At 34.1% G+C, this 21,546-nt stretch overlaps 1 protein-coding gene across 1 annotated transcript; it reads right to left on the bottom strand.

Annotated features, from left to right (window-relative positions):
- Window positions 1-3,805: 3,805 nt before the first annotated feature.
- LOC133327367 (putative sodium-coupled neutral amino acid transporter 11) lies at window positions 3,806-21,542 on the bottom strand (the record flags this gene model as incomplete). The annotated part of the gene is made up of 6 exons (XM_061535927.1): window positions 3,806-4,051; window positions 4,111-4,302; window positions 4,412-4,524; window positions 7,174-7,335; window positions 10,401-10,471; window positions 21,451-21,542. Coding segments are annotated over 6 exons (876 nt in total), but the record flags the coding sequence as incomplete, so codon positions are not given.
- Window positions 21,543-21,546: the final 4 nt, after the last annotated feature.

The following is a 21,546-nucleotide window of genomic DNA, read 5'->3' as shown; positions in this document are numbered from 1 at the left end:
AAAAAAATTTTGAGTAACTTCGGGTATGGTGGACCCCCCATATCCTAGAAAATGCTTGAAATATGACAATGGTGCCATAATATATGTTTTCCGAAGTCGTTATATGTAACATATCGAAATATTAAACAATTTCAGATTTATGTTCGTTGGAAGGGTGGCATTTCACAGTAAAAAATGTTTTTACAGTTTTATGTTTGGTGCATTCAGTTGTGAGTTACAGGGTGTTAAAAATGGAAGCGAACAAAGAAAAAATTCGGTACATTTCACAGTTTGTCTTTGACAAAGGCGAAAATGGAAGCCAAGCGGTTAATATTGTGAATGGTGTTTATGGTTCCGATACTTTAACAACCAATTATGTGCAATTTTGGTTTCTTAGATTCCGTTCAGGAATTTTTGAAGTTAAAAAATGCACCTCGCACAGGTAAGCCGGTTGTCGAAAATGTCGATAAAATTAGAGAAATGATCGAAGTTGACCGGCATATTAGCAATCGTAACATCGGCCAGGAGCTAAAAATTGGCTATAAAACAGTTTTAAACCATTTACAATTGTCCAGAAAAAGCCAGAATTGGCCAACTGGAGAGGTGTCGTGTTTCACCAGGATAACTCGATTTTTAATACATCCGCCATACAGTCCGGACGTGGCACCAAGCGACTATCGTCGAGCAGAACTTCTATGAGAGAGGCATTGTGTAGTTACCTTTAAAATGGCAAAAAATTATACAAAAAAAGGTGCATATCGGACATTCCGAAGCATGTCGGACAAATCGGACATTCCGAATCATATTAAATAAGGTCCTATAGTTCATATGAAAATAATGGATTTCTTTTTCCAAAACCTAATATTTTTTGTTTTATTATTTCTGAAAAAAGAAGTTAATTAGAACTTCATTTTCAAAAAGTTACAGGTCGTTTATTTAGTTTTCAATTTCAGTTGCTTTAGTTTTGGCTACCACTCTATATCTAAATCTGAACCAATTTTAGCGAAACTTGCCACAGGTTAGACTTTACTAACTTCAGTACGTTTTGCATTTATTTCAAATCGAACGAAAATATATATGGGAGCTATATCTCAATTTAAATCGATTTCAACGAAACTTGCCAGAGGTTACGTTATGCTAACTTCAGTACGGTTTGCAAAATGTATATCAATCGGCCTAACTATGGTTCTTTGGTGCAACCTTTACTTAAAACCGGACTAAACTATATATGTGAGCTATATCTAAATCTGAATCTGTTTTCTCTAATTTCAATATGGCTCACCCTTGGAACAAATAAGTGTACTGTGCCAATCTATGTCGTATATATTTACTCCTGAGGTACATAGAAACTAGAAGTTGATAGTATATCCATATGGAGAATTGGACATATTTTGGGAATGAAATAGATCGAAAACTTATTTTTATCTGGTTTTCTAGTCGCTCTAGACGCCAAAATTATAATACGAACAACATAATTTTTCCATGGGAAAGGCCGACTGACCAACATATTCGAATCCCAGTTATGAACCGTCAATATTTAGCGGGAACGAAATTTTTTTGTGTAAAATAACAAAATTTGTATCGTTACTACGGGAAAATATGATTCGGAAAATAAGTCGTGGAGGAGCTGTTAACCACTAATCGGTCAAGAGGGTGGAAAATTGCGAAATATTTCCCAGGCTCGGAATATAGATCCGCACAAATTATCGCTAGTTGTATAGGGTATAATATGGTCAGCTCCGTCCGACTATATTGCTCCGCTCACTGGTTTCCTTTAGCACATTACGAATATATGCACAAAGACATAATACCCTGTACCAGCAATTTATTCAGGATATCATTTCGAGGGCCCCAAACAAACATAAATTTACTGTGAAACCTGTACCACAGTGTGTCGAGGGGTATAACCGGAATGCCAAATTGCAGTCCTTTCGGTTAGAAAATGTGGCTAAGAGCTGTAAAATTCCAAAGATGGGATAAGACCTTAATAAGACATTTATGTAAAAACATATATCGAAAAATTCAAAATACATGCATATTTGGCACTCACCAAAAATCAAATCAGCTTACTTACTGTCCTTTTGTTTGATAAAATGTGACTAAACGCTTTTAAATACCTAAAATTTATCGGTATCGTTATATGGACCAGTATATATCCCATATTCTACCAAACGTCATACGTGTGCAAAATTTCAAACTTCTATCTTGAATATTGCGAACCCTCGTAAGCTGGAGGGTATCGAAATACGATCGTGGCAAATTTATTCGAACACTTCGGACTTCGAAGCTAAAAAAATGCGGCGACTGTTTCGCTTCTTCCATTTGAATAACTTGTAGTGCACCATTCTGAATGGTGAGTCATTATGCACCATGATAAATGCAATCTCTCATACATCGACTCAAAGTAGAGCCGTGTTTACCGGCCAAAGGTGGACACGAGTGGAAAAATACCTCCGGAGTTGAAAATTACCTTCTTCTTGGTTTGAGCACATGTAGACTAAATTGCCCGCTTAACAGAGAACTGGATAGTTCGTACTCATAAAAAAGTACAATTAAATATTTCCAATGGGTCCAGTTAACTATTAAACGGTTTGCCTAATGAACAAGGATATAAAGCAAAAATTTCATCACGACATAATTCAAAAATTTTAAAAGTTGAAGTTTTTCTTCCGGCTTATAAACTTGCCTTAAACTCAAAGAAATATTCTTCAAAGATACATTTAATCGGTGTTTTGACATTTAATACTATATCCAATTTTTTTATATTTTATGGAGTTTAGGCTCGTGTTTTACGCAAATTGTCTAAAATTTTATATTTTTGATTCTCATTGAGTAGAAAGTCTCTCTACCAAAAATGATAGTAGGCCCATATTTCTGTATTCAGAGGGCTTGGTCAAGTCTTCAACGGAATTGGCAATAATTTGTTTTTTTTTTCAGGTCATTTTGGGTTGTCAAATCTTCCTAACAAATATTGCCAATATGGGGTTACGTTTATTCGGTATTTTCAAGGCTTTGGCATTATTTTCCCAGGCATTTGGATATAATTTGTTATAAAAGGATTCATACATAATGAGTTTTAGCGACATTTTTGTAAAGGATGTAATGTGGCATTCTGTGATATTTGAGGGCAAAAGATATTTTTGCAAAAAAATTTATAGATCGGAGTTTTTATACAGCCCCTACAAAAAGGTCCCGCAATTTTTTCAGTATTATTAGGTTTTTAACCGATTTTTTTTGTCGAAGCACTGTAATTTAGCCTGTGGAATTCTTATTCAATTTTACAAATACCCTATGTTGAAGATTTCCAACCTGAGTGTCTATAATTTGGAAATTATTTGTTCAGAGCATGGAGTACTACTAACTCTTCAAAGATAAATTTAATCCAATTGGCGAAAAAAATTAAAAAATTAAATTTGTATTCTTTATAATACATTTTTGTCAACAACTCTGCTAAAAAAATATGTAACATTTTTACTAATTATCTCGTTCCATTGTAAATATATTTGCTTTCTGGCTCTCTTATGGACTATACCTTTTTTGTGTTGGTTCGATAGAATTGCTATATAATTTTAATTTTTGATTTGTGAGTATTTGCTTTGTTCATACTTAAAAATATTACACTTTTTTCTTGCAAATATATGGATGTATTGGTTTCATTGTTCGATTTTGTCAGTTTCTTATTTCACTTTTCATTCATTTTCTTTTCATTTTGATATTGCAGTTATAACAAGTTGCTAATAAATGTTGTATGAGTTACTACTATATACTAACAATATTAATAATAATAATACTCTCTTTCTATGTGGCGGTCTGTTCATACTAAAATCTAATTTGCTATGGTAGCATTATCACTTAATGTATTCTGCTTGCAATAGCCCATCACAATATCGGCACGACAATCTTCGCTGAGACTTGGCAGGAGTACCGCAGCACCCAAAATAGTAACTAGAGCACCAAATATTACCAAACCCAAGGCGGGTAATTTTTCTCGACTTGTCAGCGGGTTTGGATCCAATTGTATAAAAGCCAAACCGGGTAAAATGTATGCCAATGGTATGGCTGCCAAAAGGCCCTGGGAAGAGACATAATATTTTCAAATATTATTGAATTATAAAATTCAAATATATTTACATTTAATTCCAACACGGAGCCCAAACATTCGGTCATTGGTGATATAACAAAAGCACTAAAAACAATGGCCAGTGTAATGTTTCGCGAATATTCATCTGTTTCGGCACCCTTTTCGCGTTTGGGATCTTTTTCCGTTGTCAATTCACTGATTGGTTCCTTCAAGACAAATCTATGAACCATGGCTCGTACAATCTAAAAATTAAGGAGAATTAGTAAAAGAAATAAAAAGCAATAGTTTCACAATTGTTATTTTATTTAGTTTTTGTTTTTTATTTGTAATTTTTTGTTTAATTTTTTATACCTCTCTTGAGACAAAACATTCAATAGGAAAAGTTAATAATATCGATATAGAGAAGAGTACACGTGAGAAATTCATCAGGTCATCATTCCAGCAGTAGTTTTCAAGTAAATCACCTTGAAACAATTAAATTAAAATTTTACAATTTTTCAATTACATGGAAATAATTGCAAAAGAAATAAGTTAACTACAACAAACGTTACGACATCTATGTTGTGTAGTATGTTACATTTAAAAGAGAGAAGAGAAGGAGAGGGAGCGCGTATTTGTTGTGTAACATCACAAGCTATAGTATCGGCATGTTATACATGTGTCTGTGCTGGATAGAAGGTGCTGTGAATATTTTGTGTTTGAGAAATATCTTGTGCTGTTTATAAAAATAAATTGTGCAAAGATGTTTCATACAAACATATTTATATTTTGTAATAGTTCAAATAATTATATAATGTTGACCAGTACGCGGAGCAAAATGGATATCTTGATAGAAACCGCAATATTGAATACAGGGTTTACTACTTTCTTTACTGGTTTCAGTATTATTAGGTGTTTAACCGATTTTTTTTTTCGAAGTGGCTGTAACATGGCCTGTGGAATTCTTATTCAATATGATTTTCTGGTCGCTCCAGATGCCGCAATTATGGCCCAAACATCGAGAATTTACATGGAGAAGGGGATCGGGCCAAAGAATAAGCATGCCTGTTTTGATAAAGATCGGTCAATATTTAGCGGGTCAAATGGACCGTGACTTTTGTGTGAAAAATGACAAAATTTGTATTCTATGCCGTATATATTTACTCCTGAAGGACATAGAGCCGAGAAGTTGATAGTATATCCAAGAGGAGTGGTTGGCCTTTAAATCGATACCAACTATATTGTCAGGTGCTTACGTATTCAGATATTATTTAGTAACCCATTAACATACTATAGGGCGGAAATATAGCACTGATCGCTTTGAAAGTTTCCATGAGGATCAAGGTATGGTCAAGGACATCGCCTATAATGTTCGGTGATGATCAGATGATCAGACCGAAAACTTTATTTTTTGTGTTTTTTTAGAATCGATATATAGGCCACAATTGAAAGCCGAGCATCGAAAACCCACGGTGAAGGAAATCTAAATAAGTAATTAGAAGGGCTGTACTTAATATTAATAATATTTGTTGGCCTCTAGTCGGTCAAAAGGGTGCAAATATCGCGATATAATGCCCATGTTTATAATATAGAACCATATGGTCGGCCCCGTCCGACTATACTGCTCCGCACACTGGTTTATAATATACATTAGGACGGGAACACATAGCTAGATCGATTCAAATTTGAGATTTGGACAAATTTTAAAAAAAATATTAAAATTTACATTTGTCTCCGATATATATTTTGAGATATTCCACACGAAATTCCAAAATCATCAAAACATCAAAAATTACTTTCCATCGTATAGTTTTGCACTAAAAATTCAATATTTTTTGTTTTCATTTTAAACCTCTTATTAATAAAAGACAAATTAAATACAAGTTTTATAGATAAGAAAAGTTTGACACAGATAAAAAAAAACGCTTTGTGGGGGAACCTCAAATCGTTTGCACGTAAATATTAGAAGGCACACAGATTTTGTTTTTGTTATTATTCCATCAGAACGTTGAAAAAATAACAACAACAAATTATACATTAAACACCGCAAAGCTCTGCTCAAGGTTTTAACTGATAAGAATAACATTTACTCTATATATATGTATATATATATATATATATATATATATATTTAAACACAAAACATTTATTTGTTGGAAATTATAATATTTTCATTATCAACCTTTAGAGGTTTCAGTTTAATGAAGTTGAGGAAACATTAAATAGGAATTTATTATAATTTTAGATTTCCTAAAATTCACACTGTTGAAAAAGATTTTCTGAAATCTTCAAAGCCACATGAAGCTAACTCAGAATCCATAATGAACCGAACATTGTACATCGTAGTATTTCTGAAGGTGTTCTACTCCTGCTGGTACATCATTCACAAATGGATCATCATTTTGCAAATTTCACTTGAAACTAATGATATTCCATCTACTACGCCATCTCTCATTAGAGTCTATATATATCCTTACAATACTCTTAAAAATGGAAAGCATTTGCATAAAAAATTTTCAATTTGAATCCCGTGATATCTCCTACTTTAAATACAAATTATCATTTTAATAAGCATATTTCCACAACTCAAAAGTGTCTCTGTATCGAAAATATGAACATTTGAGGTTTTTAATGTTTAAACAATTTATTTCTTTCCAATTAATTAAACTGTGCGTTTGTAAAAGTGCTTAGGCGACAGGAGTGTGGGTTAATTGCGTGTAGTTATGCTGGTGCTGGTATTTATAATAAACACATATATAATACTTCAAATATTCTCAGACGTGTGTAGGAGTGCAGTGTGCGTGGGAGTATGTGTGTTTAACTAAAACTGTGTGTGCTAAGGACAAGTACATATATGGTTTTGTACACACTTCATATCGGTTTTACTTCATTTCACACAAGGATTGTAAAGCGCCGACATTCTGGGCGACATATAATGACCTCAAACTTCTTGAATGTTCACACACACATACACACGCCCACACATACACACACTTGAACACGAACTAAGGAATATTTGTGGCGGACACATTTAATATGAACTATATACATATACACAAATTCATATGTACAAACACACACATAAAAACATTTGCCATTAAAGACCTAAGAAAGCAATATAAGAAAACACTTACCTTGCGATAAAGCCCTAAATGTTGAATAGCCAGCAATTCCAAAGAGAGCTGCCACTGTCCAGGCAAAACCAATTGATATATGGGTTACCTTTTCCCAGCGCTCCATGGTGGCTTCACGCATTGATTGATATACCAGAAATGTATTGTGGTGACACATGAATGCTATAAAGTGGACAGATATAAATCACAAATCATTTTACACAAAACTGTTGAGAATTCGATACTTCTTTTTTTTATTGTCGATACATTAAGGATAGTAAACGAAAATCATAAATGTATACCGAAAACGGTTTGAAGGTTGTATGCGAGTTAAAGTTGTTTCTATAGTATATTGTGAAGCCATATTTATAGTTTTATTATAAGTAGTAAAATCTAAATGGCCATAAACAGAGCTCGTAAATAACGGAGAGTTTTCAGTTATAAAATATTGATTACATTCACTTGTCGATAATTTAAAAGCATGAAATTATTTTAAGATTTCATAAAATCATATTGGTCAATTTGAAATTTCGTTTTTTCAACACCAAGAGCAGTGATTTCAGTCGAAATTGGGAAACATTGGTACACTCCTTCTGGTCTTTCAGTTTTTCCCATTCACACCCCAAGGTCGATTATTCCACGAAAGGTGCAATTTCCTAAGAATTTGGCTCGGAAGCTTGAGAAGGACAACTGGCACAGGAAAGGTTCATATAAATTGGTAGCATGTATTCTGGACTCTCGGTAACGAATTTTCATTACGAGTACATCTTTTGCTCATTCCTGTTCACCAGACTACCGACGGGCATGTTAGAATTGGTCTAATAACGCTCTTATATATCCGGCGTATCGTCTGTGGATTAAAACCCCATTAACATTTTACAGCAGAAGGACCACCATCCGTGGGCTTTGTCTACCCGTTTCTGTATGTGATTTTTATACCCTCCACTATAGTATGGAGGATATATTATAATTTTTTTCGTTTATAACTCACCGAAATAATAATTTCCCAACCTATATTCTTGATCAGCGTAAAATTCTATGACGATCTAAGCATGCCCGTCTTTCCGCCCGTCTGTTGTAATCACTCTACCCTCTAAATGAATTGAGATAGATCTCCAAAATTTTGCATAGTATTTTGTCTGCAGGCAAGACAAGTTCGAAGATAGACTATATCGGTCAACGTTTAGGCATAAATCCCATATAAGGGTAACCCCAAATTTTCGGTATTTTGGGGTTCTTGAGCGCGTTTGCGAAATTTAGCACAGCTCATTGGTTTTTCCCAAGGACGAATTGAAAAAAAAAACAGTTCAGATTTAGATATAGCTCCCGTATATCGCACATTTGCTGCATGACAGGTATAACTCAAAAAAAGCGATTTTGAAGAGAACGCGTTTTAAGTTTTCAATTTACGCGTGCTAAGTTTCGTGAAAATCGGTTCAGATTTAGATATAACTCTAATATATATATTCGTCCGATTTAAGGAAAATGGTGTACCAAAGTCTCTGTATACCCTTCGATTTCCACGAAATTTGGTACAGCGTACTGAATAAAGTCTAGAATGATGTGTGTTAAATTTCGTGAAAATCAAAAATGCGACGTCTTTTAAGATTCATCTGTTGAATTTACCCAAAGTGGTGAAGGGTATCATATAGTCGGCCCCGTCCGACTTTACCACTTTCCTTACTGGTTTTTCACTGAATTGGTGCACCAAAGTCCCTATATATCTTTCGATTGACACGAAATTTGGCATAGAATGATTCGAAAAGGTGACGTCTGTTAGAATACATATGTTGAATATACCAAAAGTGGTGAAGGGTATCATATAGTCGGCCCCATTCGACTTTTGATCTTTCCTTACTGGTTTATATTAAAATAATTATCTGATTTGTTCAGTGTATTCGTTACTCGAAATTGTCAATTTTTATCCTACAAAGTATGGAATTCTAAGAAGATTTAGCCATATTTTGTAATCATTCCGCCTTCTATGGATATCGTGATAAAATACAAAACTAAAATATTGGGTTTGAAATTAAGCTATTATGAATTAGGCATGGCCCGTCATATAATAATAACCTCAATATCTGCTAATACCTAAGTAGTCCATATTGGTCCCCCTTTAGCCTCTAAATTGCAGTAGTTTGGGAATTTTATACACATGTTCCACTCTAGCATGCGTTATCAATATCGGTCCACGGTTTCGGGTTTTCAGTTTTTAGGAAAAATCTCCACTTAAAGTCGCTGAAATTTGTATTTGGTGTACATAATGTTTTGCATAAATCGGTTTGTAGGATTGTCGGTATAAGTCCAATTTTTGGTATGTTTCCTATATTTTCATTTCATGTAACTTTCAGTATACCTATGGTTAATTCCCATCTTTTGAGTTATTACTTCCAATATGTATTTATTTTAAGAAATATTTTTTGATATTTACTAATTCTAGCGATTTCTGGAACATTCGGACAAAAAATTTGTTGTTTTTTTACTTTCCATACCATCACCAAAATTCAAAAATTTATCCGTACATACAATACTAAATGTTGTACCATTTATTACTTTTTCTAGTAAATTGTATACCATTTATTATGCTTTATAGTAATTATTTCCAAAACTACCTTCATATCCCAATTCTACAATTCTCAACAGTAATCTTAATTCCAAATTTCAGGATTCCACATGTATCGGTTTATCCAAACCTAATTTGTACTAAAATTTAGTACCTTTAGTAAACAGAAGTAGCAGTTCCAAAGATACCCACATAACCCAATTGTACAATCAAAATAATGTCTTATTTCCAAATTTCAGGCTTGTACCAAATTTAGTACACATAAGTACAAATTTCCAAAACAACCCACATACATCAATCATACAATCTAAAAGAAATCTAAATTGTCCAATTTATAGGGTATGGTATTGTCTACCCCGCCCGATTATATGTAGCGAATCAGCCATCAGCGTTTATTTCCCAGTTTTAATGTCACCCTTTCTTTCCTTCGTATTATTCACAGTATTCACCATTACTTCGATTAATGTATTTCCTATACCCATTTATAAATGTTCATTCTCATATGATTTTCTGAAGATGATTTCAAGATGTTCACAATTTAAAATTTTAACGACCAAATGCCATCTTCCTCTCATCGATAACCCCCCAAAAATATTACAATATCCCATAAAAATTTTGCAACAATAGGCATCTGCATTTCATCTATCACTTGTTACATAATTCTTCACGATAACCTTGTACTTACCAAAGACCATAATACCGGTTGCTGGAATGACATCAGAATTTGCAAATCTCCATGATTCCGCAGTATCCGTGCTGTGTAAAAAAAAATATAAAAAAGAAAAAAAAACGACACAAAAAAATACCACAAAAATTGTGAATTGTTAGTAGAGGGAAATACGGCAATGAGTCTAGGATAAAATTCAAATTATTTGAAACTAAAATCATAGCAGAAGGTGAGCTTACACACACACACTCATACACTTACTAACTAACTTCCCTGTCGCACTTGTTCGCTCATTCTTTGGGAGTTAGTTGTCGCCATAGTTATAAGTTCAAAACATTAAGATTTTTTGCATTGGGCTAGCAACTACAACTGTAAATTGCACTACCACAAGTGCGACTGCTGAACAACTGCCGCATTTTAGACGAGTGCCATTGCGAGCATTTTCCCTAGGACTTCACTTTTATTTGAATTTCCATGAAAAGTCAACAACTTAGTTAGGTTTCTACAAGAAGAAGGACAGTGACAACTTAAGGTGTCTACCCCACAAAAAAAAAAAAAAAAGAAACCGCATGGAAAACAAAAAGCTGAAACTGGCTAAAATATGAAATCTGCGGCAAGTCGAACCCCACAACAACAACAAAATGAAACACGGTACTCAAGTTAGCAATTAACACATTTTGCAAAGCATAAAAATGATAAAGTGGAACTGTTTGTATATAACCAAGGTAAACGTGAGTGGGTACTTCTGGTTGGCTGCAGTGACAACTGCTGTGGTCTGTTATGGGAACGGCAAAATACGAAAAGTAAACACCTTGAAATTCTAACACCCCCCATGAGTGTAATTTGTAGTTTTGCAAGAATATCAGAAACTATGATATTCACTTCCTAGTTTGTGAATTGTGGCCGGGAGAAGGCATAACAGATAAATGAAAATATTGCCAATGCTTGGAGGTTTGTTTTTTGGTATTATTGAGGGATATAAATAAAATGGAAATAGTTTTGAGGTCAGTAAATATGAATGAGCGTTGCAAATACATTGATTGCTGTTTATTGTTATAATGAAAGGTTTTGGTTAGGGACGTGTAATTTAGGTTGGATTGAAAAAAAAACATAATAATGAATGACTGAAAAAAGTAAAGGCTCATTAAGACAAAAAAGGGGTGATACTTAACTAGCTGAAATTAGCTAATCTGCTCCAAAGGGACACGTCAGTCGGGAACGGCTGTGTGATACCCTATACCTCGTATGCTTGAGTGTATTAGAGGGGTGCTTCAAAAGCCATTTTTATGATCAACAAAGGTGATGAATTATGACCTCAAAATTAAAAAAATAACCGACGGATGGAGTCAAATCCTATGAATTTTATTTGTGGAAGAAGCACTTCCAAACTAATTGTCGTTTTTCCATTGCCAAAACTGGTTATAGAGCGACTGATTCCCAGGAACGTAAAATGGACATTTCTCAGTGATGCACTACACTTTATTTCCATGGTTACTTACTTACTTAGCTGGCTTGTTACAGAACGGTTGTTCCATAAGCCGAGCTTAAAAAAGATTTCCAAGCGCGTCGGTCTTGTGCGCAAATCCACCAATTTGAAGACCACGTTCCAAGATGATATTTTCTACTTGGTATTTTCATCTAATTCGTGGCCTTCCCCTTCTACGGGAACCATCAGTAGGCTTTTGGGTAGGGGCATTCTCATTCATCCGCACAACATGGCCTAGCCACCGTAGTCGCTGCAGCTCAATACGACTGACTATGTCGATGTCCGCGTATAAATTGTAAAGCTCGTGGTTCATTCGACGCCGATATTCACCGTCGATGCAGATCGGCCGTAGATCTTTCGGAGAATTTTTCTTTCAAACACCCCAAGAACTGCCTCATCTGATGGCGCAAGTACCCATGCTTCTGAACCATATAATAAGCACGGGTAGTATCAGCGTCTTGTAAAGTGTGAGTTTGGTCTGGCGGTAGGTGGCCTTGTTTCCAAACTGCTTACTTAGACTATAGTTTTTGTTCACCTTTGCGTCTCGTATGACCTTTTCCAGCAGGATGTTAAAAAGATCGCACGACAAATTGTCACCTTGTCTGAATCTTTATTCTTTATTTCCATGGTGTCTACGAAGACGAGAATAGATATCATCGCCTTTTCGACCGGCAATGTATGCAATTTAATGTGTCATCCGTAAAGCCCCAATAATTTCCTTTCCCCACATCAAGAAAAAAAAATCAAAGAATCTTGTTTTAGAGTTGTACAAATCGGACAAAATGGTCGCGTTTATACCATCAGCCTTATAGCTAATAAGTGTATATACAATTTCATACGACAAAAATATGTCTCATCGAAATATTGGTTTTAGACTCCATTTTTTGGACCAAATCCTTTTCAGACATTTGGAGTCGATTTACAAATGTCCGTCCGGGAAAAAAGTCAATATTTATAAGTCTAATATCAGGCGAATGTAATGTCCGATATGAATCAAACATTGCACAGACTTTTATCTTTACCAATCCCAATGGTTCACTCCTTCTGATATGTCGAAATTGTCAATATTTATAAATCCGAATGGATTTTAACCAAACTTTGTACGACATATATCTTCACCAAGCATAGGTCAAATCCGAAGATGAGATCCATTTGTACCTCTCCCCAGAATGGTTCACATTTCCCCTATTTATAAATCCTATATCACACGAATAGAATGTCTGACTTGTACCAAACTTTGTACACACTATTATCTTTACCATGACTAAATCAAGTCCGAAAATAGGACCCATTGGTCCACTTCTTCTGGTACCACCCCACAAATGGTCGAAATTGTCAATATTCATAAATCCAATATCAAGCGAATGGAATGTTTGATTTGATCTATATATAAAGTTTTCGTTTCATTTCATCCACGAAATATTATCTGATCATCATTGAAAATAACCGGAACCGCATGCAAAATTTTCTAGCCATCAGCACTAAATTTCAGCCCTCTAGTGTAATAATGGTAATACTAAACAATATCATAATACGTAATTCTCTTTAAATATTTACGTACGACTAGATGCAAGAATTTGTGTGGATATACTAACAAATTATGCAGTCTATGTCCTTCGGAAGTTAATATATACGCCATAAAATGAAAATTTTATGGCGTATATTTGTAGGGTATATGTCTGTCGGCAACTCCGACTGATACTTTTTTTTACCTTTTTTATTCGTCAGCAATCCGGAATGCCAAATTGTAGCCACCTTCATGGGGGCAAACATTTTTTTCGAATTACATCCTCTTCTACAACCTTCAAATTCCGTAAATGGGACAGAGCCTTTATATTGGGGCTATGTCCACATATATAGACCTGTGTAGATAATAAATTTATTTTACCCTATACAGTTAGTTGAAGTCACATCAAAGTGAGAATGCGGATATAACCTTCAACCTGGGATATAACCTTTAAACCTTGATAACTTTTTGGAAGGAAGTTGTTCACCGATATGCCAAATTATAGCCACTTCGATTCGAAAATCCTGTTAAAACATTAATACCTACACTTGATATGTAAAGAATTTTTTTCCAAAAATGTATTTTACACTCCAATATCCTTGATCCAATTTACATCCACTAGAATGGGAGAATGTAGCTAAAACCTTCAAAATACTGGCCATAGGGTGTTTCCATTATATGGGGGATATATCAAAACATGGCCCATTTAGATTATTTTCTGTTTTGCATGTATGTATACCTTCAAGAACCCTTCAAAATATAAAATTGGTTAGTACCGTTACGTGGGAGCTATTACAAACCGAAACCGATTTTTTAAATTTTTTGGCAGTAAGATTGGATACCCTCTGAGAACGGGAAAAATCAAATTAGAGCCAATTCGTTAGGAAAACGTACCTAAACCCTCGAAATTACCGTATGATGGGGTGTAGCGTTAAATAGTGGACAATTTTTAGTAGGAATATTTTCAACCCAGATTGCAGCAGATTGAGTTAAAAAACGTTCTCAAAAGCATAAAAAAACCTAAATTTAGGCTACTCCAAAAAACGGGTTAATACTAATAATTTTTAGAAGGAAGATTTTCTATACACTGAGAACCCAAAATATCAAATTACTGCTGATTAGGTTGAAAAAACGTGCACAAATCTCAGATTTTCGAATAAGGGGGCTACGAGAAAACTTGAGACAAAATTGATAATTTTTGTTCAGGGACCCGCCCATTAACAATTTTTTATTTTTAAGATTTTTTTTTTTTTTGTTGAAGAATCGCCTATTTTTGACCACAAACTAAGTTAAAAAAAAACGTAAGGACGATCTTCACCGATTGGCTTTATCCTAGTTCATACAATAGCTATACACTCACAGAGAAACGTCCCAAAATTTGAAATCGATTGGATTATTAGTTTTTGAGTTATCGTGCCCGCCATTCGCAAAAACGCTGTTTGGAGAAAAACGCGTTTAAAGTTTGAGAAGCCCTCTTGCTGTCACCTGATACTAACACAATAAATCGGCTATATCTTCAAATATTGTTGAGATTTTCACTTAAAAATTTATGGGGACATTCTTGAATTAGTGTAGGTTCAAATTGAGTCGAAATAAAAAATTATTTTTTTTTTTTTGAAACCGAGAATGGGTGGGGTCCCCTTAAGGAGAGTTACTACTGATTATCCAAATCATAAGAGTACAGTCAATTTAGGTAATTTTAATGTAGAAATTAAAAATCGGCGATGATAAAAAAATAGATTTTGAATAACCAAATCTATTTCTAAACCATCGTGCCTCTATATATTCTAATATGAATTATTATTACAACTGCCGCACAATATTTGGGGATAGTTAAAATGGTAGTTATATGCGGTATTTTATGGTCATCACTGTTCGTCTGTACAGCTTCGCTTACCTATTTTCCATTATTTTACATGAGATTTAATAAATAATTTCTCACATTTTATGTATTCCTAAAATATCGCGTTATTTAACTCCCCATTAAATGAATAATAATTTCCTATTATAATCTAAACATTATTCACTTAACCATTGCGGTAATATTTCAAATCTGATAACAACGTTTATTCAATTTCTTTTCCGCAAATTGTCACCGTTTTGCTAAATCAATGTGGTTTCTTAAGTGAAATGAACACTGAAACTAAAGAAATTTTGTGCGAATTCACCAACCAACCAAAAATACAATCAAAACAGCGAACCACTAATTACGTTAAGCACGAATAGTCTTATCATGGCTCCATGGTATAATTGTGTTATGGGATTTGAACTAAATGTTGGTTTATCGTTTGATATAATTATGTACAAAGATACATATACATATATTACGCTAAACGTAGTGGGATATAATTTGTACTTGCACATACAAGAAGAAACGGGTATTTAAGTTGTGACCACAATTACATTTATATTAAATTTAGAAAAATTACACACTTTTTTCCAAAATCTCCCAAAAATATAGATTTATTACCTCTACTTTAATTTTTTTCTTAATTCTCAAATTTAAACTCAATATACTGTTGCTATTTTAATAAACAAACAATTCATCACCCTAACCCAACGCAAGTTCATGTATAGAACCCAAACACACACTCACTCATTAACAGTGCACTGAAACACATGTTCACATACAAAATCCTTTACAGACGATTAATTACTTAAATGTTTAAATGAAACAATTTCCTGTAATTTACTTTTCTTTGCGCTTGAATGTGCATAAAAACGAAAGTTAAAAGCAGACTACAAACTAAGAAATGAGCTTAGGTAGAAGTTAGCAAAAAAAAAAAAAAAAAAAAACAAGTGCCACAATTAAAATTCTTGACAGCAAAGAAAAATCGCATAAGTACACACGTGGTGTTTTTTTTTTGAAAAATGTAAGTAAAGGAAATAAGTTCCTTTTGAGAATATGCATAGAATCACTTTCTGAATCGATTTATGCATGCCCGTCCGTCTGTCGGTGTTAAATTGTAAAGAAAGGACAAACCCTATTGAAATTGGTAAAAATCGGTTCAGATTCAGATGAAGCTCCCTTATATATCTTCGTCCGAATTGTGCAATAAAGTCCCCGTATATCTTTCGATCTGCACGAAATTTGGCATAACGCACTGAATTGAGCCTAGAGTGATGCCTGCCAAGTTTCGTGAAAATCGGCCTAGAATTAGATATAGCTCCCATATATAGTTTCGTCCGATTTAAGGTAAATGGTGCACCAATGTCCCTATATATATTTTGATTTGCACGAAATTTGGCATAGCGTACTGAATTGAGCCTAGAGTGATGTCAGCCAAGTTTCGTGAAAATCGATTAAGATATAAATAAAGCTCCCATATATATATTTTCGTCCGATTTATTGTAAAAGGTGCACCAAAGTCCCTGTATATCTTTCGATTTGCACGAAATTTGGCATAATGTACTGAATTTTTTTTGGAGTGATGTCTGCCAAGTTTCGTGAAAATCGGTTCTGATTTAGATATAGCTCCAATATATATTTTCGTCCGATTTATTGTAAAAGGTGCACCAAAGTTCCTACCTATCTTTCGATTTGCACGAAATTTGGGATAACGTACTGAATTTAGCCTGGAGCGATGTCTGCCAAGTTTCGTGAAAATCGGTTCTGATTTAGATATAGCTTCCATATATATTTTCGTCCGATTTAATGTAAATGGTGCACCAAAGTCACAATATATCTTTTGATTTGCACGAAATTTGGTATAATGTACTAAATTGAGCTTAGAATGACGTCTGCCATGTTCCGTGAAAATCGGTTCAGATTTAGATATAGCTCCCATATATGTTTTCGTCCGATTTATTCTACATGGTGCACCAAAGTCCCTGTATATCTTTCGATTTGCACGAAATTTGGCATAACGTACTGAATTGAGCCTAGAGTGATGTCTACCAAGTTTCGTGAAAATCGGCCCAGATATAAATATAGCTCCCATATATATTTTCGTCCGATTTAATGTAAAAGGTGCACCAAAGCCCCTATATATCTTTCGATTTGCACGAAATTTGGCATAACGTACTGAATTGAGCTTAGAGTGATGTCAGCCAAGTTTCGTGAAAATCGGATCAGATTTAGATATAGCTCCCATCTATATTTTTGTCCGATTTAATGGAAAAGGTACACAAAAGTCCCTATATATCTTTCGATTTCTGAGTTTCGTGAAAATCGGTTCAGATCTAAATATATATATATATTTTTTTTTCTTCCGATTTAATGTAAATAATATACCAAAGTTCTATTATTGCATAGATTTAGGTTGAGATTTGTCATATTGACATGAAATTTTGCACAACGCACAAAATTGAGCATAGAATACGTAGTTGCGTTTTTCAAAAGTATAGACATAGCCCAACGGATGTCCTATATTTGTTTGAAGTCGATTTAGATACTTTTGTCCCATTGTAACAAACGAATGACATGTTTATGGATTGATCTGAGTCGATTCACATTTAGATAAATTTCACATATTTTAGTTCATCCAATTTCATGTTAATAGTCCTGTTTAATATACCCATAGTGTTGAAGGGTATCATATAGTCGGCTCCGTACGATTTTTCTACTACTTTACTTATTGGCTTTAACTTTCCATCTTGTTTCATGATGTGGAAGTATGTTGCTCATGTCCTGAATAAAAATAATATTCCAATTTACATAACATTGTCTGTAGAAAAAATCCGGTTAGAATTTTAATAATACCGAACATTGTGTGGAGGCGAAATCAAAACCTGAATCTATATTGAATTGTCGAAGGCCAAATTACAGCCACTACAATGGGAAAATACACCCAAAAATCCTTTATACCAAATTACAGCTATATCGTGGGAAAAGCCTTCAAATATCTCGAAAATTGGTCGGTACATTTATATGGGAGCTATAGCAACCCGCAAACGAAGGTTTTATGGGTTTTTATAGCGGGTCAAACGGCCCTGATTATTGTGTAAAGCTCGAATACCTATGAAACTAGTTGGGAATAGTATATTGTTCGAAATTTTGGTGCACAAAATATTATCTGTTTAAAGTGTCTTAGTCGTCTTAGAAAATTCCTACTCTAAACAAGTGAATAAAAAATGTAACTTCTACGGATATTAGTTAGGTCACTGATAATAAAGGACTGATATACTAATATCATCGCTATTAATGAGTATGGTTGGAATAACTTATGTCTGTTTCATTGTGCCCAATTAACCTAATTATTAAACGGGAAATAATATTTTTCAATTTAGATTGTACTTTCCCACTGGCCAAGGAATTTTACAACTCTCGACTACATTTCTTTATATATCCCTATTGCCTTTTTCACTTTAACGTTAAGTATGACCCCACCAGAGTTAAGACCACGTTCACTTGTTAACATCGCTTTTGTCGGCGAACAATTCACTGTTTACTGTTACAGCTAAATCCTTTCAAAATGGTGAATAAATATTCCACCTGAAAAGCAACAAAAGTGGCTATTTTTTATTTTATTTTGTTGTTGTTTTGTGTTGTGCTGTTATTTGAATAAAGGATCCACTTGCTATTGTTGTTTCGTGATGTGGCATTTGTAAGAAACAATTTGTTGCAATTACGCTCCATATAAAAGCTATTTAACAGCGTGAAGCACTTGCGAGAGGATTGTTTGACTAATGCCGTCGGTGCTTAGTATTGTTACAGAATGGTTACAAAGAAAGAAAGAGGATTCGCTTTAGAGGAACCATAATCGGAAAGCAAATTTTAAAATTTTTCTTATTGTATTGTAAAAAATTACGGAACTTAATATCCTATTTTTTCTTGTGGAAACTAAAAATAAAAGCATTAAATGCACAGAAATAAATTCACACATTCTAAGGGCTTTATTTTCTACAGAAAATAAATTACAGACCCTCGGGTCTTATTTTTTAATGCAAAAAAATCACAGACTCTCAGTTCTTATTTTTGTCTATAGAAATAAATTCACTAACTCTCAGGTCTTATTTTTTTTCTATAGAAAAATTCACAGACCCACAGGTCTTATTTTTTCTATAGAACAAAATTCACAGACCCTCAGGTCCTATTTTTTTCAATACAAAAAAATTATAGAAAAAAATTTGCAGATCCCTGGGGTCTGCGCATTTTTCTATATATATGTGTGTTTTTTACAAAAAAGAGGACCCTGATTGCCTGTGAACTCATTTTCCATGGAAAAAACTATGACCTGAAGGTCTGGGGATTTTTTCCGCGGAAAAAACTAGTACCCGAACTTCTTGGAATTTTTTTCTGTAGAAATAGTTGGACCCTGGGCATAAGGGCATTTTTTTTATAAAAAATCACAGACCAAGTAGTAAAGTCGGACGGAGCCGACTATATGATACCCTTCACCACTATGGGTATGAAATTGGATAAAATAAAATGTTTATTTAAATGTGAATAGACTCAGATCAATCGACTTCAAACAAATATCAATAGGTCATCCGCTAGGCTATGTCTGTACTTCTAGAAAATGCAACTACGTAATTCTATGCTCAAATTTGTACGTTGTGCAAAATTTGATGTCAATCTGACTAACAAGAGGAGTTTCATGTCCAATTTAATTAAAATCGGCCGAAAATATACATGGAAGTTATATCCAAATATGAACCGATTTCAACGAAACTTGTCACAGGTTAGGTCATACTAATTTCAGTACGTTTTGTTCCTATCAGCCATATATTGGATCCTTAGTGCGTCAATTACATAAAATCAATCTATAATATAAGGCAGCTATATCTAAATCTCAATCGATTTTCACGAAACTTGGCACACATCAGTCTGGACTAAATGATATATAGGGATGCACCATTTACATGAAATCGGACGAATCTATATATGGGAGCTATATCTAAAACTGAACAGATTATGACGAAACTTGGCAGACATTCCTCTTGGATCAATTCAATACTTTATCCCAAATTTCGTCCAAATCGAAGTATATATAAAGACTTTGGTGCACCATTTACATGAAATCGGACGAAACTATATATGGGAGCAATATATAAATGTTGACCGATTTTCACTAAACTTGGCAGACGTCATTATAGGCTCAATTCACTACGTTATACTAAATTTCGTGCAAATCGAGAGACATATAGGGTCTTTAGTGCACCATTTACCTTAAATCGGACGAATATGGAAGCTATATCTAAATCTGGACCGATTTTCTCGAAACTTGGAAGATATCACTCTATGCTCAATTCAATACGTTATGCCAAATTTCGTGCAAATCGAAAGATATTTAAGAACTGTGGTGCAACATTTACTTTAAATCGGACGAATATATATATATAGGAGCTATATCTAAATCTGAACCGATTTTCAGTACGCTGTGCAATATTTCGCGCAAATCGAAAGCTATTTAGGGACTTTGGTGCACCATTTACCTTAAATCGGACGAAAATATATATGGGAGCTATATCTAAATCTGAACCGATTTTTCCCAATTTCAAAAGGGTTTGTCCTTGGGCCAAACAAGTGAGCTGTGCCAAATTTCATCCAATTCGGATCATAAATGCGACCTGTTTACAATTTAACGCCAACAGACAGACAGACGGACGGACGGACATCCATAAATCGACTCAGAAAGTGATTCTATGCATATTCCCAAAAGGAAACATGGGTTTATCTCGATTATTTTTGCATGTTACAAATATATGCACAAAGACATAATACCTTGTACCACAGTGTGATGAAGGGTATAAAAATCACAGACCTTCAGGTCTTAGAATAATTGTCATATCCTACTGTTTTCTACAAAAAATTCTCTAACACGCAGGTGTATTTTTACTATAAAATGTATTATCATGCCTTCTCCAAAAATATCAATTCATAGATATTCCGAATATCTTACGTACATAACGAGCGTAGCGTATATCGCACATAAACCTTGACATATGTTTGTTTATAAAAGTCTATAAACACAATTAGAGTTTATTTATCGCAGTCATAAATATTAATATCGTGCACAATTTCAACATTTTGATACTCATTTAATTTATACTTTCTTTATTTTTTTGTTTGCATACAAAAAAGTAGCATTCCTTCTGCCAAGGATAACTGACACCTTGATACAAATACTTACACTTTATAATCACCGGAAATAAGTTTGATAATCACAGCGAAGAGTATAAAAACCACACAGGCCAAGCTAATAAAACTTGCTCTTGCCAGGCGGGAA

The sequence above is a fragment of the Musca vetustissima genome, unplaced genomic scaffold (assembly GCF_032173495.1).
Source record: "Musca vetustissima isolate MV318-11 ecotype Yass unplaced genomic scaffold, APGP_CSIRO_Mvet_v1 utg87272, whole genome shotgun sequence".
Lineage (NCBI taxonomy): Eukaryota > Metazoa > Arthropoda > Insecta > Diptera > Muscidae > Musca > Musca vetustissima.
This window is presented reverse-complemented; position numbering and strand designations above follow the sequence as displayed.